At 39.9% G+C, this 23188-nt stretch overlaps 1 protein-coding gene across 1 annotated transcript in view; it reads left to right on the plus strand.

The window, feature by feature from the left end:
- The first annotated feature begins 32 nt into the window (after positions 1–32).
- LOC139750448 (V-type proton ATPase subunit S1-like) overlaps positions 33–23188 on the plus strand; it is a 46465-nt gene continuing 23309 nt past the window's right edge. Inside the window, exons 1-5 of the mRNA XM_071665256.1 lie at positions 33–167; positions 6362–6479; positions 9792–9932; positions 18552–18681; positions 21825–21907. Coding sequence (XP_071521357.1) covers positions 70–167; positions 6362–6479; positions 9792–9932; positions 18552–18681; positions 21825–21907 — 570 coding nt within the window. The 5' untranslated portion in view covers positions 33–69. The remainder of the gene's footprint in view (positions 168–6361; positions 6480–9791; positions 9933–18551; positions 18682–21824; positions 21908–23188) is intronic.

Consider the following 23188-nt stretch of genomic DNA (forward strand, 5'->3'; position numbering starts at 1 on the left):
CTATTTACAATAATTTCTTCTGTTTTGCTCTTTTATTGACAATCATATGATCGGCTGCTAGTATCCAAGATGACAGGGAAGGTGTCTTTATTGCTTTTACTTTCTTCGTTAATGTACGGCGTTTTTGCCAAGGACCACGTTCCTGTGTTGATTTGGAATACAAAACAGTAAGTTTACCTTATGTTGGAGAAGAGTAGTGAAGTATCTGTCTATTTTCCCTCTGTGAGTGTGTATGAATAGGATGAACCAATTTCTGATTTTGATATATATACTTAGGTTTCCTTAGAATAGTAGACTCATGATGTCTCCTTTCATTCCAGATCTCTGCTTTAAGTCTGGTATCTTTCCGGAATTATATTTGTTCTAAAGTCTCTTTAAACCTGTCTTGGTGGTACTCTTAAGTCTTGGACGGGGGAGAACTAATCAAATTTTCAGTAACTGAGTTCTGTGAATTTACATGAGAAAGACAGACAACAGAAGGTCTGATTGGACCACAGTTGGGTTGCCTGGTAAAAGGGAGTTATTTTGACAAATAAATGTAATTCCGAACAGCAGTTTTTTCACCTATCACCACTCCACTGCTGCATACTAGCTTTCGGCTGTGTCCGTTATCGGTGTCGTTTATACCGTTTATTTCTGGCGTTTTCTAAGTATTCCTGAATTTAGGGAATATTTGTCTAAACGACTTTTGAAGGCATTTATAGTCTTAAAATTCACTATGTCTGACGGTAACTTATAACACGTATAGGAAAAGGAGCTTTTTCCAAGGTCCATATTACATCTTTTAGCTTTTGAATTTTATTCCATTTGTCCTGGTAACCGTATATTCTCATATTTTCAAAAGATATTCGTGATTTACTTTATCGAGCTTGTTCAGAATTTTGAACACTTGGATTAAGTCGCCGTGACGTCCACATTTATTAAGGGAGAAGAGATTCGATCATTTTAGCCTCTTCGTATGCCAGTTTTCTAAGGGATGGAATCAATTTTCCTTTGTGCCTTTGTACTTTTTCTAATTTTTCTTTGACTTTTTTATAGTTTGGGGACCAAAACTGGACTGCATATTCAAGGTGTGGTCTTACTAGTGAATGGTAAAGTGTGAGAATTGTTTATGGTGTCTTGTAATCTATGTTCCTGGTTATGAAACCTAACGTTTGGTTGTCTTTTTTACTTGCTGGTTGGCACTGTTTAGTGTACTTCAGATTGTTGCTGTTGACAACTCCAAGGTCCTTTTCTTCATTTACTATAGGTAGAGAATTTCTGAATAGTTCGTAGTTGTAATGTATATTCTTGTCTCCAAAGTGTATAACTTTGCGCTTGTCTACATTAAACATCAATTGCCATCTGTCTGACCTCTCTGCTAGTAAGTTAAGATCTCTATGAATCATTTCACAATCCTGCCTATTTACAGCTCTACCTCCTAGTTAAATATTTTTTTTTTTTGTTATACTTAATCGCCATCTCCCGTGTCAGTGAGGTAGAACAGGGAAACAGACAAGGAATGGCCCAATCCACCCACATACTCATGTATGTACATAAATGCCCACATGCGCACATATATATATATATATATATATATATATATATATATATATATATATATATATATATACACATTTCAACGTATATATACATATACATACACAGATATATATATATATATACAGGTACACCACTGATTTTCCAGCACTCTTGGTTCCAAAGCCTTGCCGGATTAACTGTATTGCCGTACCACCAGTGGTCATGTAATAATAATTCATCAACACACCTGCAACCCACTAATCATACATCTCCCATGTGTCTAAAGTATACCATGGACTGCTAGAAATTTAAATTAAACAAACATTAAATGTAAATTACATAGATAAATGAAATACAAGTACTTGTACAATAGTACATTAGTGAAACAAGTTTACAGGTATTGATTTAACAAGGTTAAACAAAAATTAAATGCAAATTTATCAATGTTTTTAAGTGAAGCTTTGTTGTAATCCAGCCATTTTTATTTGCACAGTATGTTACTGGGTAAACTTTAACACCTTTCAAGGCCCTGGGACATTTACTTTTTCCTATCACCAGCTGTCTACATCTGTGCGTACCTGCTGCTTTTGAGCACCCGAGATATTAGGTCTGCCCTTAGATTATTTGAATTCTGTGTGGTCTTTGTCCTCTGTTGTTAGTGTTTTCCTAGGTGTGCATCGCCAGCGTAATGCAATTTCGTCTGTATTATACACCTGCTCAGGACTGAGGTGCTCATCAGCTATGAGTTTTGCAAATTCGTCCACATACTTAGCTGCTCCTTCATGGTTTGCAGACTGCTTTTCTCTGCACACTTTATTCATGGAAATTCCATGACGCTTCTTGAATCTTTGAAGCCATCCTTCACTATAGTCATACTCATGTTGTAATTTAAGTTCTTTATGGAATAACATAGTCTGGTCCATTATCATGCTGCCTGTCAAGTCCACTCCATCACTACGACGCAGTCGAAACCATTCCATCATCACTCGATCATGCTCAGTACTCTTACCATCTTTCATAGTTTTTCTAATTGTCATTTGCCTCTTGGAACTGCAGTCTGCATAGAATTTCAATATTTTCTCCCTTTGCTTCTTTATATCATAAACAGTTGATGAACCAATACTGTACATGTCACACAGCTTACACACCAAAACACCACGGTCCATTTTTTTCAACAGTTCTACTTTATCTTTGATCAACATGGACTGGTGTTTATGTTGGACACCATGACTGACACTCTCATATGTCTTAGAAGCCATAGCTATGGTTAGATTTAAGAAAAATAAGCTAAGAATCTTACAGAATTGCGGTATCACCACCAACAAGTGCAGTGTAAAGAATGTAAATGAGTGTGCCCTACACAACGCCATCTGTGGCCACTCAGTAAACTAGTTTGGTGGCCACAATAATTTCAAGTTCCCTCATGTAATTTTCTCCGAACTAAAGGAGGTGCCAAACCATAAATTGTCGGAAATACAGTGGTGTACTTGCCGACTTCATCCATTCCCGTCACTACCCTGCCACACACGACATAGCATCCCCCCTCCCTCCAGCAAGGTAGCATCATAAACAGACAAAAAATACACATTCACACTCAATCTCTAACTGTCATGTGTATGCATCAAAACCACAGCTCCCTTTCCATGTCCAGGCCCCACAGACCTTTGCATGGTTTACCCCAGATGCTTCACATACCCTGGTTCAATCCATTGACAGCACGTCGACCCCAGTATACCACATCATACCAATTCACTCTTCATTGCACGCCTTTCACCCTCCAACACATTCACCCTCCTCCGCAAAACCCTATCTATACCCAATGCCTCACAACCATATAACATTGTTGGAACCATTATTCCTTCAAACATACTCATTTTTGCCTCTCTGAGATAACATTCTTGCCGTCCAGACATTCTTCAATGCTCCCAGAACCTTCACTCCCTCCCCCACTCTGTGACTCACTTCTGCTTCCATGGTTCCATCTGCTGCTAAGTCCACTCCCAGATATCTAGAACACTTTACTTCCTCCAGTTTTTCTCCATTCAAACTTACCTCCCAATAAACTTGTCCCTCAACCCTACTGAACCTAATAACCTTGCTTTTATTCACATTTACTCTTAACTTTCTTCTTTCAGACACTTTACCAAACTCAGTCACCAACTTTTGCAGTTTCTCACCCAAATCAGCCACCAGTGCTGTATCATCTGCGAACAACAACTGACTCACTTTCCAAGCCCTCTCATCCACAACAGACTGCATACTAGCCCCGCTCTCCAAAACTCTTGCATTCACCTCCCTAACCACCCCATCCATAAACAAATTAAACAACCATGGAGACATCACACACCCCTGCAGGAAACCAACATTAATTGAGAACCAATCACTTTCCTCTCATCCTACTTGTACACATGCCTTACATCCTTGGTAAAAACTCTTCATTGCTTCTAGCAACTTAACTCTCACACCATATACTCTCAAGACCTTCCACAAAGCATCTCTGTCAACCCTCTCATATGCCTTCTCTAGATCCATAAATGCTACATACAAAGCCATCTGTTTTTCTAAGTATTTCTCACATACGTTCTTCAAAGCAAACACCTGATCCACACATCCTCTACCACTTCTAAAACTACATTGCTCTTCTCAATCTGATGCTCTGTACGTGCCTTAACCCTCTCAATCAGACTTATGCCTGTGTAATTTGAACACTTACCTTTATCCCCTTTGCCTTTGTACAATGGAACTATGCATGCATTCAGCCAATCGTCAGGCACTTCACCATGATCCATACATACACTGAATATCCTAACCAATCAATCAACAATACAGTCACCCCCTTTTTTGATGAATTCCACTGAAATCCCATCCAAACATGCCACCTTTCTGGCTTTCATCTTCCACAAATCTTTCACTACCTCTTCTCTGTTTACGAAACCCTTCTCCCTGACCCACTCACTTCGCACACCACCCCGACCAAAACACCCTATATCTACCACTCTCTCATCAAAAATATTCAACAAACCTTCAAAATACTCACCCAATCTCCTCACTTCATCACTACTTTTTATTACCTCCCCGTTTGCCCCTTAACCAATGTTCCCATTTGTTCTCTTATCTTATGCACTTTATTTACCTCCTTCCAAAACATCTTTTTTATTCTCCCTAAAATTTAATGATACTCTCTTACCACAGCTGTCATTTGCCCTCTTTTTCATCTCTTGCACCTTTCTCTTAACCTCCTGCCACTCTCTTTCATACTTCTCCCATTCTCCCATTTATTTGCACTACTTCCTTGCAAAAATTGTCTAAATGCCTCTCGCTTCTCTTTCACTACTTACTTCTTCATCCCACCACTCATTACCCTTTTTAATCTGCCCACCTTTCTTATGCCACATGCATCTTTTGCACAAGCCATCACTGCTTCCCTAAATACTTCCCATTCCTCCCCCACTCTCCTTACATCATTTGCTCTCACCTGTTGCCATTCTGCATTTAATCTCTCCTGGTACTTCCTCACACAAGTCTCCATTCCAAGTTCACTTACTCTCACCACTCTTTTCTCCCAAACATTCTCTCTTCTTTTCTGAATACCTCTACAAATCTTCACCTTTGCCTCCACAAGATAGTGATCAGACATCTCTCCTACTCACATACATATACTTATGTACATCTCTCCTTTTAAACCAGCTATTCCCAATCACCAGTCCTTTTTCAGCACACAAATGCACAAGCTCTTCACCATTTCCATTTACAACACTGAACACCCAATGTACACCAGTTATAACCTCAAATGCCACATTTCCCATCTTTGCATTCAAATCACCTATCACTATTACCCGGTCTCGTGCATCAAAGCTGTTAACACAGGCACTCAGCTGCTCCCAAAACACTTGCCTCTCATGATTTTTCTTCTCATTACCAGATGCATAGGCACAAATAATCACCCATCTCTCCCCATCCACTTTCAGTTTTAACCATATCAATCTAGAGTTTTCTTTCTTACACTATCACATACTCCCACAACTCCTGCTTCAGGAGGAGTGCTACTCCTTCCTTCGCTCTTGTCCTCTCACTAACCCCTGACTTTACTCTCAAAACATTCCCAAACCACTCTTCCTCTTTACCCTTGAGCTTTGTTTCACTCAGGGCCAAAACATCCAGGTTCCTTTCCTGAAACATACTACCTATCTATCCTTTTTTCTCATCTTGGTTACATCTTGTATGACACGCAGTGAATACGTGGGAAGTATTCTCTCTCCCCTATCCCTAGTTTAGTATCATCAGAAAAATTTTTCTTTCCTTATTTCATTTTCTCATTATCTTCTGTTAACAGTCCAGTCAAGGCTAGGCCTTGCTGAGGATTTTAGTAAGTGACAAGCTTTAGGTATAAAAAGAAATAGACAACTCTTTCTTGAGGTTGAATAGAGCTTTTTTGTTAAACTTTATGAAAATTGTTTTGGTGTGTCAATTCTGAGAATGTTTATGGGCTCAGGTAACTATTAGATATGATGCTTTCTTAGAATTCTGCATGTTTCTCTAGTATCATATGGTTAGGATTCCCTTACATCCAATGGGATCCAGTGCTGGATGTGATTTTGATCTTTACATTTGTATAGGAAAAGAATATTTAGGCTTTTCTGTTCTTTGCACAGCTTGTTGTTCCTAGAGAGCATGTTTGACTGAAATATTTCATACTATGTTTTTTTTTTTTACATAAATGGCATTCCATTAGTATAAGCCACAAAGTCCATTATTTTTATTCTTATAGCTAAAGGCTTTCTTTTAGATATTTGTTCCTCAGTTAATTTTTAGTAAGTTACTCATATTCTTTATATTCCAGGGCCCAAAGTGGTCTTCCAGCAGTGCCAGCCCTGCAGTATATCAACTATAGCACTTTTCAAGCCAAATATCTTGACCCTTTTAAACCTAGGAACATTCTTCTCTTTCTGCAAGATGCAGTAAGTTCATAACTTTGTGGCACAGATGCATTAGAAAGTATGATATAGATAGTGAAAGAGTTTTTGGTTCTTATTTTGTGTTAATGCCTTTTTAAAGATATTTTAGAACTAGCTTATAGCAGCTAGAACTGTGACTTATATGCAAATATGGATGTATAGCATGTGATTTTTACGTATTTCTGTAATGTAATTATTGAGTATCTTTAGAAACTTCACATTTTGGCAAATTAGTTACTATATCCAATTTTGATATTAAAACAATGCATATATTTAAAGAAAGTGAAAATATAAAAGAATTGTTTTTTATGGTTAGGGCTTATATTTTGATTCAGCAATTCTTGTGGATTTGGAGATTATTTCTAAAAGATGTAACATAATTTATAATATTTTGTATACAAAAATTCAAATTCCTGAATATGCAGTGTCATCTGCCCAAATATTCAAAACAAATTGTTTTTATACTTTGCTGTTTCCTGCATTAGTGAGGTAGTGCTGGGAACTGATGAAGAAGGGACACATTGGCTCACATTCATTCTTTAGTTATCTTGTGCAGCGTACCAAAGCTACAGCTTTGTGTTCACAACCAGGCTCTACAGACCTTTCCATTGTTTCTCATGGTTGCTTTATATTCCCTGACAGCACATTGCCCCCTGTGTACCATTGCTCAAGTTGACTCTATCCCATGCACACTTTTCACCCTCCTGCATGTTCAAGCCCTGAACACTCAGAATCTTTTTTGTATTTTCTTCCATCTCCAGGTAGGTCTCCCCCTTCTCCATGTCTCTTCCACTTTTGCCATATATCCTCTTTCTCAACCTCTCTTCAATCATTCTCTCTGTATGTGTAAAGCATTTCAACACATCCTCTGAAGCTCCTTCAACAACTCTTTTCTTATTACCACTTTACACTTTTACCCTTTTACCTACTTGATCAAACCACCTTCCACCACTTATTGTCTTGATACATTTAATTTCCAAAACATCCGCCCTCCTCCACACACTCTCATCCGTAACCCATACCTTGCATTCATACAACATTGCAGGGACTACCATTCCTTCAAACATACCCATTTTTGCCCTTCTAGATGATGACCTATCTTTCCATACTTTCCTCAGTGCTCTCAGAACCTTCGCACCCACACTCGCTTTATAACTTACTTCCACTTTCATTTTTTCATGCCTTAGATTCAGAAACCTTGCACCTGTTCATTGAAGATGCAGAGTAGTGATTAAGCAGGCCAAGAAACCTTTATGTAATTGTCTTAAGCTATGGCTCCCACCTTAATTCTCATGTAGCATTTTTATAGGAACTGAAAGTTATGAAAGTTTCTGTAATTGCTACTAGAGCCTGAGGGAAAACTTTACAGTTCCATCATCCAGTCTGGAGCTTTCAGATCAAAATGAGAAATGTTAAAGTAACTCAGTGTGAGCTATTATCAGTACTTTCTAGGGTTGATAAATTTGACAGATGAAACTCCCTGGTGTCTCATAAGGAAATTACAAGGTTCATTCTTTTATTGAGAAATTACAAGGTTCAATCTATTCTCAGAAGTTGTGATTAAACCTAGATTAGCGTATAAAGGTCGATTTTGTGCTGTTGGTGACCAAAGATTTGTTATTTAAAGGAGACAATACATTTGCTTAAGGTTAGAGTGGCTCATGTTTGCATTACTCTACAAAGAAATATATAGCTTGAAAGCAGGAGGTTGTGCCTGAGGCTTGGGTGAGTTATTGTTCCTGTATTCAAAGGAAAAGGTGCTAAGAGTGTATGTAGTAATTGTAGGAGAATAAGTCTGTTAAGCATACCAGGAAAAGTATTTGCAAGAGTGTTGATTGATAAAGTGATGGACATGACAATGCAGAATAAGTGAGGAATAAAGGGGTTGGAAAGGTAAGGGTGTATGGATCAGATTTTTGTGGTGAGAATGACTCTGCAAAAGTATCTAGGGAAAGGTAAGAAGCTCTGTGTAATTTTCAGTGATCTAGAGAAAGCGTATGACAGAGTTGATTGAAATGTTTTATGGGATATGTTAAGGATATATGAGGAAGAGGGAAAACTGTTGGATGGTGTGAAAGCCTTTATAGAGTGGCAAATGTATGTGTAAGAGTGGATATAGAGTTGAGCAAAAGCTTCTGTATACATGTGAGTGTGAGGTAGGGCTGTATGATATCACTATGGCTTTTTAACATATATTTGGATAGAGTAATAACGAAGATGAAAGCTAAATTAGGGAAAGTGGATGCAGAGATGGGGTGTGTTGATGAGGTATTGTGGCTAGTGACAAACCTGCTTGCAGGTGATACTGTGTTGTTTGCTGAGAGTGAAGAGGAGTTGCAGAAGGTTGTAAGTGTGTTCTATGATGTGCAAGTATAGGCAATTGAAGGTAAATGTGAGTAAATGTAAAGTAATGGTGTTTTAAGGGAATCAGAGTAAAATTATAGATTTTGCGAAGTGCTATAGAGTGAGAGGAGAAATTGTGCTAAACTGTGTTATAGATATAGGGGAAGATAGACTGCAAGAGGTGAGTGAATTTAAGTATTTAGGATATCTTAGGTAAGTTTGGTGATATAGACATATAGAAGGGGAGATAAGGGAGAGATCAGTACAGAGTAGATAAGTCACTGGGTTCTTTCATAGAATAATGAAGAGGAAAGGTAATGTGAGGAAAGGATTAAGGGACAGCATAGTCCTCCTGACCCCAACCAGTGCAGCTGAAACATGGCATGGGATGACTCACTGTGGTCAAGAACCCAGGATGTGGGAATGAGCTATTTGAGAGGATGTGGTATGATGAGATGGAATGAATGAAAAATTGAGAGGGTTTTTGAGAGATTGGGTATAGTAGGAAATGAATTTTTGTGTTATTGAGTGTGAAATGTAATACTTTGAGGTTGTTTGGGCATGTGAAAAAAATGACAGAGGATATTTATAAGGAAAGTGTATGATAGTGTGATTAAAGAGATTGGTATGAGAGAAAGACCACCTTTTATGTGGGAAAATAGAGTGGAAGAGTACTGAAGGGAGAGAGATTGTGGAAGAATGCATTGAATGGTGTATATATGGGAGGCGAGTAAGGACAGGGATAAGAAACTGTTTTACTGTGGCCACCCCCTTAATAGGAGTTCCTGTAGGAAATGGGCATGAGAGATATAGATAGATAGAAAGAGGAAGAATCCTTATGGATAAACTGCATTTTGGTGGAAAAGTAGAGTTTTAACCTTCCATTAAGCATGTCCTCCCTCAAAATCTTATGGGGCCCTGCATGCAGCAAGAGAAATGAATATACATATTGTAAAACCAATTATTTTTCAGCTGAGTGTGGAAGACCTTTCAAGCCATCCCTCAGAACTACATCATGTGAAACAGTGGATGGAAAGCAGTCATTCTCTTTACCTGCCAAATGTTGAAAATGCTGCTTATCTGGCTCATGACCTTCCATCTCATGGATACAATGTAAGTTACTCTGGATGGCTATTGCCTGTCACTGAGTTTGTTGACTTAATACATTTTTTCTTTTTTGTGTATTTTCATAGACTCGAGTTTTTATATTTTCTCACCAACTAACATTTCACTGTGATTCCCTGTTTAGTGTTAGGAACCTGTCAAACCTTTTACCTGTTTGTTTATTTCAGAATTAAGTTAGGTAGTTAGACAGTTTGATTACAAGAGTAGCTGATGGCTTTAAATAGACTTTATAAGGGCCTTTCTTGAAGAGTGAGCTCCTTTTACTGATCTAGTGTCCTTGTGTTTGTTATTCTGTTATTCTCTGTATATCATGTAAACCAGAGAGGGGATTGGAATGAGTTTACACAAATGTAAATCACTTCCATGTGTTTCCTGAGTTGCTCCCTGGGTTGTACTTTCAAGATCAAGATCATATTGGGGTTATGATATTTTAGATTTCAGCTAAGTATTTGTATGCCATCCAAATGTGAGGAAGTTGGCTTGTAATTTAGCCTTCTGTAGAAGCATTTGATAGGAGGAAATCAAGAAAAGGGATCTCAGGCACTTGTATACCACTTTTATCTGATGGTAACTTCATTTAGATGTTTTGGATCTACCTTGCATTGCTTTAGGAGTTCCTCCTCTACAAAAGAGAGAATTCTAGTGTGCTTCCAAATCACCATTGAAGGCATTTTATTTCTTTTTGCTTTCAGGTTCAGTCTCAAGTTTTTCTGCACACCTTTCAGCTTTATTTCAGGTATATAAAGAATAGGTCAGAAATAAAAGAAGGGCAGGTTTTGACATATTTAGAACCATTCCTTTCCAAGGCAGTGTCCCAAGAGCATTTTTTCTTTTATTTCTTTCCCAGCCCTGCCTCAGTCTCTTTGTGGCAAAATCTCCTTGTGATTAATCTCTCTCTCTCTCTCTCTCTCTCTCTCTCTCTCTGTTACTGCTTTTAAGTTGATACCTGTGATCTGTGCATTTTGAGTTGTATGTGGATGGGACTGGGCGGATTGATGTTATTGCTGCAGTGGTCTCTGGTTTGGCTGCAGGGGAACCAAAAGCATCCCCATGGCTGAATGGTAAGAAAAGGATTTGAAAGGCCAGTGCTACTAAGAATCCATTGAAGGTCCTAACCATGATTTTCTTGGAGACTGTAAGGTGTTGAGTCCACTATATGCAGGAACTTATGAGTGTCATGTTAGTAGTCTTGTGCTTCTATCATCAAGTGAACATGTGGTGAAACCTGGGTTAGTTGTATATTCAGCACTTGTGTTTAGACATTAGTACTGTACTTGTCCTTGCTATTTTTGCCATGATTTTGAAGTAAAAGTGAAATAAATGAAGCATAGTTTAATAGGTTGCCCTGAGATAAGAAACAGGAATGTAGAATGTTCCTTCTTTTGAAAGATTAAAAATGAGAGGGAAGGATTTCCAGCCCTCCGCTCCCTCCTCTTTTAGTCGCCTTCTACAACACGCAGGAAATATGTGAGAAGTATTCTTTCTCCCCTATCCCCAGGGATGATTATTATTATTATTTTTATTATTCTTTTTCTTTTTTTTATTATACTTTGTCGCTGTCTCCCACGTTAGCGAGGTAGCGCAAGGAAACAGATGAAAGGATGGCCCAACCCATCCACATACACATGTTTATACATACACGTCCATGCATGCACATATACATACCTATACATCTCAACCTATACATATATATACACACACAGACATATGCATATATACACATGTACATAATTCATGCTGCCTGCCCTTATTCATTCCTGTCGCCACCCCGCCACACATGGAATGACAACCCCCACCCCCCGCATGTGCACGAGGTAGCACTAGGAAAAGACACAAAGGCCACATTTGTTCACACTCAGTCTCTAGCTGTCATGTATAATGTACTGAAACCACAGTTCCCTTTCCACATCCAGGCCCCACAAAACTTTCCATGGTTTACCCCAGACACTTCACATGCCCTGGTTCACTCCATTGACAGCACGTCGATCCTGGTATACCACATCGTTCCAGTGCACTCTATTCCTTGCATGCCTTTTACCCTCCTGCATGTTCAGGCCCCAATCACTCAAAATCTCTTTCACTCCATCTTTCCACCTCCAATTTGGTCTCCCACTTCTCCTTGTTCCCTCCACCTCTGATACATATATCCTCTTTGTCAATCTTTCCTCACTCATTCTCTCCATGCGACCAGATCATTTCAAAACACCCTCTTCTGCTCTCTCAACCACACTCTTTTTACCACTACACATCTCTTTTACCCTTTCATTACTTACTCGATCAAACCACCTCACACCACATATTGTCCTCACACATAGCCCATGCCTCGCTACCATATAACATTGTTGGAACCACTTTTCTTTCAAACATACCCATTTTTGCTTTCCAAGATAACATTCTCGACTTCCACTTATTTTTCAATGCTCCCAGAACTTTTGCCCCCTCCCCCACCCTATGATTCACTTCTGCTTCCATGGTTCCATCAGCTGCCAAATCCACTCCCAAATATCTAAAACACTTCACTTCCTCCAGTTTTCCTCCATTCAAACTTACCTCCCAATTGACTTGTCCCTCAACCCTACTGTACCTAATAACCTTGCTCTTATTCACATATACTCTCAGCTTTCTTCTTTCACACACTTTACCAAGCTCAGTCACCAACTTCCGCAGTTTCTCATCTGAATCACCCTCAAGCGCTGTATCATCAGTGAACAACAACTGACTCACTTCCCAAGCCATCTCCTCCAGAACAGACTGCATATTTGTCCCTCTCTCCTAAACTCTTGCATTCACCTCCCTAACCACCCCATCCATAAACAAATTAGTCAGGTAGTGCAAGGAAACAGATGAAAGAATGGTCCAACCCACCTACATACACATGTATATGTATAAACGCCCACACATGCACATATACATACCTATACATTTTCATGTATGCATACGTATACATACACAGACATTTACATATAACACATGTACATATTCATACTTGCTAACTTCATCCATTCCCAGGCATTCCTCACGTGTCGTAGAAGGCGACTAAAGGGGACGGGAGCGGGGGGCTAGAAACCCTCCCCTCCTTGTATTTTAACTTTCTAAAAGGGGAAACAGAAGAAGGAGTCGCGCGGGGAGTTCTCATCCTCCTCGAAGGCTCAGATTGGGGTGTCTAAATGTGTGTGGATGTAACCAAGATGAGAAAAAAGGAGAGATAGGTAGTATGTTTGAGGAAAGGAACCTGGATGTTTTGGCTCTGAGTGAAACGAAGCTCAAGGGTAAAGGGGAAGAGTGGTTTGGGAATGTCTTAGGAGTAAAGTCAGGGGTTAGTGAGAGGACAAGAGCAAGGGAAGGAGTAGCACTACTCCTGAAACAGGAGTTGTGGGAGTATGTGATAGAGTGTAAGAAAGTAAACTCTAGATTGATATGGGTAAAACTGAAAGTTGATGGAGTGAGATGGGTGATTATTGGTGCATATGCACCTGGGCATGAGAAGAAAAATCATGAGAGGCAAATGTTTTGGGAGCAGCTGAATGAGTGTGTTAGTGGTTTTGATGCACAAGACCGGGTTATAGTGATGGGTGATTTGAATGCAAAGGTGAGTAATGTGGCAGTTGAGGGAATAGTTGATATACATGGGGTGTTCAGTGTTGTAAATGGAAATGGTGAAGAGCTTGTAGATTTATGTGCTGAAAAAGGACTGGTGATTGGGAATACCTGGTTTAAAAAGAGAGATATACATAAGTATACGTATGTAAGTAGGAGAGATGGCCAGAGAGCGTTATTGGATTATGTGTTAATTGACAGGCGCATGAAAGAGAGACTTTTGGATGTTAATGTGCTGAGAGGTGCAACTGGAGGGATGTCTGATCATTATCCTGTGGAGGCGAAGGTGAAGATTTGTAGAGGTTTTCAGAAAAGAAGAGAGAATGTTGGGGTGAAGAGAGTGGTGAGAGTAAGTGAGCTTGGGAAGGAGACTTGTGTGAGGAAGTACCAGGGGAGACTGAATACAGAATGGAAAAAGGTGAGAACAAAGGACGTAAGGGGAGGGGGGGAGGAATGGGATGAATTTAGGGAAGCAGTGATGGCTTGCGCAAAAGATGCTTGTGGCATGAGAAGCGTGGGAGGTGGGCAGATTAAAAAGGGTAGTGAGTGGTGGGATGAAGAAGTAAGATTATTAGTGAAAGAGAAGAGAGAGGCATTTGGACGATTTTTGCAGGGAAATAATGCAAATGAGTGGGAGATGTATAAAAGATAGAGGCAGGAGGTCAAGAGAAAGGTGCAAGAGGTGAAAAAGTGGGCAAATGAGAGCTGGGGTGAGAGAGTATCATTAAATTTTAGGGAGAATATAAGAGTATCATTAAATTTTAGAGAGAATAAAAAGATGTTTTGGAAGGAGGTAAACAAAGTGCGTAAGACAAGGGAACAAATGGGAACATCAGTGAAGCGGGCTAATGGGGAGGTGATAACAAGTAGTGGTGATGTGAGAAGGAGATGGAGTGAGTATTTTGAAGGTTTATTGAATGTGTTTGATGATAGAGTGGCAGATATAGGGTGTTTTGGTTGAGGTGGTGTGCAAAGTGAGAGGGTTAGGGAAAATGATTTGGTAAACAGAGAAGAGGTAGTAAAAGCTTTGCGGAAGATGAAAGCCGGCAAGGCAGCGGATTTGGATGGTATTGCAGCGGAATTTATTAAAAAGGGGGGTAACTGTATTGTTGACTGGTTGGTAAGGTTATTTAATGTAAGTATGATTCATGGTGAGGTGCCTGAGGATTGGCGGAATGCTTGCATAGTGCCATTGTACAAAGGCAAAGGAGATAAGAGTGAGTGCTCAAATTACAGAGGTATAAGTTTGTTGAGTATTCCTGGTAAATCATACGGGAGGGTATTGATTGAGAGGGTGAAGGCATGCACAGAGCATCAGATTGGGGAAGAGCAGTGTGGTTTCAGAAGTTGTAGAGGATGTGTGGATCAAGTGTTTGCTTTGAAGAATGTATGTGAGAAATACTTAGAAAAGCAAATGGATTTGTATGTAGCATTTATGGATCTGGAGAAGGCATGTGATAGAGTTGACAGAGATGCTCTGTGGAAGGTATTAAGGATATATGGTGTGAGAGGCAAGTTGTTAGAAGCAGTGAAAAGTTTTTATCGAGGATGTAAAGCATGTGTACGTGTAGGAAGAGAGGAAAGTGATTGGTTCTCAGTGAATGTAGGTTTGCGGCAGGGGTGTGTGATGTCTCCATGGTTGTTTAATTTGTTTACGGATAGGGTTGTTAGGGAGGTGAATGCAAGAGTTTTGGAAAGAGGGGCAAGTATGCAGTCTGTTGTGGATGAGAGAGCTTGGGAAGTGAGTCAGTTGTTGTTCGCTGATGATACAGCGCTGGTGGCTGATTCATGTGAGAAACTGCAGAAGCTGGTGACTGAGTTTGGTAAAGTGTGTGAAAGAAGAAAGTTGAGAGTAAATGTGAATAAGAGCAAGGTTATTAGGTACAGTAGGGTTGAGGGTCAAGTCAACTGGGGGGTAAGTTTGAATGGAGAAAAACTGGAGGAAGTGAAGCATTTTAGATATCTGGGGGTGGATTTGGCAGCTGATGGAACCATGGAAGCAGAAGTGAATCATAGGGTGGGGGAGGGGGCGAAAATTATGGGATCCTTGAAGAATGTGTGGAAGTGTTGAGAACATTATCTCGGAAATCAAAAATGGGTATGTTTGGAGGAATAGTGATCCCTACAATGTTGTATGGTTGCGAGGCGTTGGCTATGGATAGAGTTGTGCGCAGGAGGGTGGATGTGGTGGAAATGAGATGTTTGAGGACAATATGTGGTGTGAGGTGGTTTGATTAAGTAATAATAGGGTAAGGGAGATGTGTGGTAATAAAAAGAGTGTGGTTGAGAGAGCAGAAGAGGGCGTTTTGAAATGGTTTGGTCACGTGGAGAGAATGAGTGAGGAAAGATTGACCAAGAGGATATATGTGTCAGAGGTGGAGGGAACGAGGAGAAGTGGAAGACCAAATTGGAGGTGGAAAGATGGAGTGAAAAAGATTTTGAGTGATTGGGGCCTGAACATGCAGGAGGGTGAAAGGCGGGCAAGGAATTGAGTGAATTGGAACGATGTGGTATACCGGGGTCGACGTGTTGTCAATGGATTGAATCAGGGCATGTGAAGCGTCTGGGGTAAACCATAGAAAGTTCTGTGGGGCCTGGGTGTGGAAAGGGAACTGTGGTTTCAGTGCATTATTACATGACAGCTAGAGACTGAGTGTGAACGAATGGGGCCTTTGTTGTCTTTTCCTAGTGCTACCTCGCACACATGAGGGGGGAGGGTGTTGTTATTCCATGTGTGGCGGGGTGGCGATGGGAATGAATAAAGGCAGGCAGTATGAATTATGTACATGGGTATATATGTATATGTTTGTGTGGGTATGTATATGTATGCATTGAGATGTATAGGTATGTATATTTGCGGGTGTGGACATGTATGTATATACATGTGTATGGGGGTGGGTTGGGCCATTCTTTCGTCTGTTTCCTTGTGCTACCTCGCTAATGCGGGAGACAGCGACAAAGCAAAATATATAATATGATAATATATATATATATATATATATATATATATATATATATATATATATATATATATATATATATATATTCCTGGTAAATTATATGGGAGGGTATTAATTGAGAGGGTGAAGGCATGTACAGAGCATCAGATTGGGGAAGAGCAGTGCGGTTTCAGAAGTGGTAGAGGATGTGTGGATCAGGTGTTTGCTTTGAAGAATGTATGTGAGAAATACTTAGAAAAGCAAATGGATTTGTATGTAGCATTTATGGATCTGGAGAAGGCATATGATAGAGTTGATAGAGATGCTCTGTGGAAGGTATTAAGAATATATGGTGTGGGAGGCAAGTTGTTAGAAGCAGTGAAAAGTTTTTATCGAGGATGTAAGGCATGTGTACGTGTAGGAAGAGAGGAAAGTGATTGGTTCTCAGTGAATGTAGGTTTGCGGCAGGGGTGTGTGATGTCTCCATGGTTGTTTAATTTGTTTATGGATGGGGTTGTTAGGGAGGTAAATGCAAGAGTCCTGGAAAGAGGGGCAAGTATGAAGTCTGTTGTGGATGAGAGAGCTTGGGAAGTGAGTCAGTTGTTGTTCGCTGATGATACAGCGCTGGTGGCGGATTCATGTGAGAAACTGCAGAAGCTGGTGACTGAGTTTGGTAAAGTGTGTGGAAGAAGAAAGTTAAGAGTAAATGTGAATAAGAGCAAGGTTATTAGGTACAGTAGGGTTGAGGGTCAAGTCAATTGGGAGGTGAGTTTGAATGGAGAAAAACTGGAGGAAGTGAAGTGTTTTAGATATCTGGGAGTGGATCTGTCAGCGGATGGAACCATGGAAGCGGAAGTGGATCATAGGGTGGGGGAGGGGGCGAAAATTTTGGGAGCCTTGAAAAATGTGTGGAAGTCGAGAACATTGTCTCGGAAAGCGGAGGTGGGTATGTTTGAAGGAATAGTGGTTCCAACAATGTTGTATGGTTGCGGGGCGTGGGCTATGGATGGAGTTGTGCGCAGGAGGATGGATGTGCTGGAAATGAGATGTTTGAGGACAATGTGTGGTGTGAGGTGGTTTGATCGAGTAAGTAACGTAAGGGTAAGAGAGATGTGTGGAAATAAAAAGAGCGTGGTTGAGAGAGCAGAAGAGGGTGTTTTGAAATGGTTTGGGCACATGGAGAGAATGAGTGAGGAAAGATTGACCAAGAGGATATATGTGTCGGAGGTGGAGGGAACGAGGAGAAGAGGGAGACCAAATTGGAGGTGGAAAGATGGAGTGAAAAAGATTTTGTGTGATCGGGGCCTGAACATGCAGGAGGGTGAAAGGAGGGCAAGGAATAGAGTGAATTGGAGCGATGTGGTATACAGGGGTTGACGTGCTGTCAGTGGATTGAATCAAGGCATGTGAAGCGTCTGGGGTAAACCATGGAAAGCTGTGTAGGTATGTATATTTGCGTGTGTGGACGTGTGTATGTACATGTGTATGGGGGGGGGGGTTGGGCCATTTCTTTCGTCTGTTTCCTTGCGCTACCTCGCAAACGCGGGAGACAGCGACAAAGTATAAAAAAAAAAAAAAAAAATATATATATATATATATATATATATATATATATATATATATATATATATACATAAATGCGCTACCTCGCAAATGCGGGAGACAGTGACAAAGCAAAAAAAAAAAAAAAGATAAATGCTCGTACATGCACATATACATACATATACTTTTCAACATACATACACAGACATATACAAAAATACATATGCAAACATTCATACTAGCTGCCTTCATCCATTGTTGTTATTATTATTCATAATGAATGAAATGTTAATCTTTTTCCTCTGTCATTCCCATAACTGACAACAAAATGCTTTCAGAATGAGAGGAAATTCATTAAAAGCTATCTGTTTTCAGTGACGTTCTATTTACTTTCTTGAAACATGGTACTCATCTTAATTGAGGTTAGCATGCTTGTCTTTGTTTTTCTTGTTAATATATCATGCTTTTAGGATTCTCCCTTGGAGAGAAAACTTTTCAGTTTTCAGTGTTACATTTTTATCTTTTGAAGGTTGTGGTTCTTGAGCCAGGTGTTCCTGCTGCTGGACTAGACCTGAAGCAACAGGACAATAATCTTGTGGTGGTAAAGCTGCCATCCACCCTAACCAATCCAAGTAGGCATAGAGCCCTGCAGAAAGCTGGTAGGTTTTATGATTGTACTTTTTTTTTGTCCCTTTTCACATCTTTATTCATGGAGATTGGGTAGAAAGAATACAAGAATACCACCCATAGGTCTTTTTTGCAGAACCTTCACTTCACCATGCAACAATCACCACTGGAAAGAGAAAATAAAAATGGTGAGTACTTTCATTTATTAATCCTCAGACAGAGTAGGGAAGATACAAGTGTTGAGGTCCCTAAAAGTACAGAGGAAGCAGTGAGGTGGGGCTTCATTAATCCCCATGGAGTGCAGGTGGACACTAATTATGTGACCTGATATCTGACCTTCCTCTCCTTGCATTTTGTGTGGACATGGTTATTTTGGTGGATACTTTTTAATGATTATTTCAGGTAACAGTTTCTCACATTTAGAATGGCCAAAGGACATATTTACATTATGATCAAATGTGCCAGAGATCAAATATGGGCCAATTACATTTCTTTCACTGAAACAATTTGATTTAAGTACGGTCTTAGCTCCTTCCCAGTTGATATGGTCATCAAAGGCAGCTTTATGTTGAAATAAGCTGTTGCTCTGTTGGGCTATCCTAGCACTGTACTTATGTTGTGAGATCCTAGTCTCCAAATCTTTCCCTGATTGCCCAATATACAGTTGGTTACATTCTTTACATGGGACTTTATAAACAATACCTTTATTATTTGATGGGCTATAGTTTATAAAGTCCTGTGTAAAGACTGTAACCAATTTTATATTGGACAGTCGAAGAAAGATTTGGAGACTTGGATCTCACAGCATAAGTATAGCATTAGACCAAAAGAGCAATGGCTTATTTCAACATAAAGCTGCATTTGATCACCATATCAGCTGGGAAGGAGCTAAGACCATAGCTGATGTGTCCTTTGGCCATTTTAAATGTGAGAAACTGTTAACTGAAATTAAGGATAACCCTGTCCACACACAATACAAGTAAAGGAAGGTCAGATGTCAGGTCACATAATTAGTGCCCACATGCACTCAAGGGGATTTATGAAGTCCTGCCTCACTGTTACCTCTGTACTTTTAAGGGCCTCAACACTTGTATCTCTCCCCTTTTGTCTGAGGACATGATAAACAAAAGTACTCATCGTTTTTATTTTCTTTTTCCAGTGGTAATTTTTGCTGGTCTTCTATATGTTGTACAAGGAAGCTAAGAGGGACAGGAGTAGGCGGATCTAAGTCCCTTCTACCCTGGAAGATCACATTCTAAAAGTAGGAGCAGAAGAATGTACTAAGTGAGGATTTTCCTTTAAGGCTTACTCACATAATGCTAAGGTGGTAGTGGGAAACGTATAAGAAGAACCTGATTAATATTCCAGTATTGATGTTCATGATATGATTCATTTGCTGGAATCAGTGTGTTGTTTGGAAAGAAGGAAATATGCCAGTTTTATTTGTTGCCATGATTCCTGTTGCATTATTTCATGAGTTGCTTACTTTTCCTGTATAATGTATACCCATGTGCACTCTAGGATCACAGATCCAAAAATCAACTTTCCGATGTTACTACTTTGATGAAACGACCCTTCAAAATTCTTTGATAATGCACATCATCTTTCCAGTTATGAAAGATAGCAGGCTGGCCACCAGACAGTGTATTTGCTTTCATCTAATTCATGTGTATGAAATCATTAAGTTGCTTCCAGTCTTGCTTTCAGATTCTATCATTATCATGGGAAATTGGATCATCCCATTCTCCATGACAAAACCTATGATATGATTTCAACAAATTCTTTGTCAGTTGCTGAGATAAGAAAAAGGTAGGTTCTTTGTAGTGAAGAAAATACACAAGACATGAGGATCTAGTAATTTATACCCAGAGCAAGGGCACTGACATGCTGTCAGTCAGCTGAACCATGGAATGCAAAACAGTTGGGGAACTGCAGAAAGGACTGTGGGACCTGATTTTGGATAGGGTTTGGAGCTCCCTTGCAGATGTGGGAAATGATGAACATGTATGGAAGTATGGATCCATACTTCTCCCTTATCATTTTATAAGTGGCATATTCATTTTATCCATGTTGTACATTTGGCCAGTACCTTTTATACACACTATCACAGACAGTGCAGGGGCCCATTTATATGTCTCCCTTGGCACCTACTATTCAGCCAGTCTAAGGACGTATTTCCTGTAATTTTTTTCTTTTTACTTTGGAGGCTTCAGTCAGACATAAGTCCACATCAAGGCTTGGCCTTAATTGAAATATGGAGAGGTTAATGAAGAGGAAAAAGAAGAAACAAGGGAAAATATTTACAAATTGTGGAAGGAGTGAAAAACTGTATTTTGAAATGTGCCAGGTCTTAGTTGTTGGGAAAGACAAGAGGGTAGAAAGTTCCAGAGCTCTGAGGTGTAGGGGAAAAACAGATATGAAAAAGGCCCAATCTTGAGTTGCCCATAGCATCACAATAATCATAGTCATGCAGGAACTTGCTGGGTTTTACATAGTCTATCTAGTTGTAGGTGCACAGAAGCAGCCAGTTCTTGAGAGCAAATACCAAAGTAATATCAGTAGCAGAGGAAAATTGAAGTAGTGCTGTGGGATAGCACAAGCGGGTCAAGTTTTAAAGTTTGCGTGGGAGATTTTCTAAGACCCATTGCTGTTGACGCGACTATTGAGTAGGAATGCAGAGCCAGGACCACTCCAGATGTGAGAACAGAAATCCATATAAGGACAGATCAGTCCTTTGTATAAACTGAGCAGCTGTTCAGAAGAAAAGAAGTTTTGACATCCAAACAGGACTCCCAGTTTCTTAGAGGCAGAAGAGGCAGACTTAGCTATTTCCATAATGTAGAGTTTCCAAGATAGAGTAGATATCACAGTAATATCAAGTATGTTCATTAAGTCAAGAAGTGGAATTACAGGACCTTCAAAGGAGAGTGAAAAGTTGTGAGGAATTTTGGATAGAGATATGGATAGTAACTGGGTCTTGTAGGCATTAAACATAACTAGATTTTATACACCCCATTGAGTTATCCTGCTTAGATTTAATCTCATTTCATACATTCACATCTCTTACTGTACCTTCATGTGAAAGGCCTTATTTTTCTCTTTAATGTTATGTAATATTCATTATGAATATGAAGTAAAGATGTTGAGATATTACAGATATATTTTCTCATTGCAGATGAAGTAATGGAGAATGTCATCTCAAAGATTGGGGAACAAAGAGACTTCACGTTTATCTTCACAGGCCTGAAACCATCTGTGGTGAGTTATATAAGGAGTTACAGATGTTTGTTAGCATAAATAAGTAATTGATTGTACAACTCCAGAACCCACTTTATAGAGCTCCTGCAGCTTTAAGGCTGTGTTCCAATCAAGAGTAGGGAAATGATGGATTCCTATGGAACGAGAAGTTCTTTGTGAGACTGTACACTTTTTCATCCACAGACAGTGTTATAGCCTCTCTGAAGATGATTATTTAACCATATGCAGGTTTTTAAACCTGGTATTCCCAATCACCAGTCTTTTTTCAGCTTACAAACCCACAAGCTCTTCACCATTTTCATTCACGACACTAAATACTCCATGTACACCTATTATACCCTCAATTGCCACGTTACTGACCTTTGCATTTAAATCTCCCATCACTTATACCCAGGCCTGTGCACCTAAGCTACTGACACACTCAACTGCTCCCAAAACACTTGCCTCTCATGATCTTTCTTCTCATGACCAGGTGCATTATTATTATTATTATTATTATTATTTTTCTTTTCTTTCATACTATTCGCCATTTCCCGCATTAGCGAGGTAGCGTTAAGAACAGAGGACTGGGCCTTAGAGGGAATATCCTCACCTGACCCCCTTCTCTGTTCCTTCTTTTGGAAAATTAAAAAAAAAACGAGAGGGGAGGATTTCCAGCCACCCGCTCCCTCCCCTTTTAGTCGCCTTCTACGACACGCAGGGAATACGTGGGAAGTATTCTTTCTCCCCTATTTATTTATTTATTTATTTATTTTGCTTTGTCGCTGTCTCTCGCGTTTGCGAGGTAGCGCAAGGAAACAGACGAAAGAAATGGCCCAACCCACCCCATACACAATGTATACACACACACACGTCCACACACGCAAATATACATACCTATACATCTCAATATACACATATATATACGTACACAGACACATACATATATACCCATGCACACAATTCACACTGTCTGCCCCCATTCACTCCCATCGCCACCTTGCCACACATGGAATACCTTCCCCCTCCCCCCTCGTGTGTGCGAGGTAGCACTAGGAAAAGACAACAAAGGCCCCATTCGTTCACACAGTCTCTAGCTGCCACGCAATAATGCCCGAAACCACAGCTCCCTTTCCACATCCAGGCCCCACACAACTTTCCATGGTTTACCCCAGACGCTTCACATGCCCTGATTCAATCCACTGACAGCACGTCAACCCCAGTATACCACATCTATCCAATTCACTCTATATCTTGCCTTCCTTTCACCCTCCTGCATGTTCAGGCCCCGATCACACAAAA

This window comes from Panulirus ornatus, chromosome 9 (assembly GCF_036320965.1).
Source record: "Panulirus ornatus isolate Po-2019 chromosome 9, ASM3632096v1, whole genome shotgun sequence".
NCBI classification, from domain to species: Eukaryota; Metazoa; Arthropoda; class Malacostraca; order Decapoda; family Palinuridae; genus Panulirus; species Panulirus ornatus.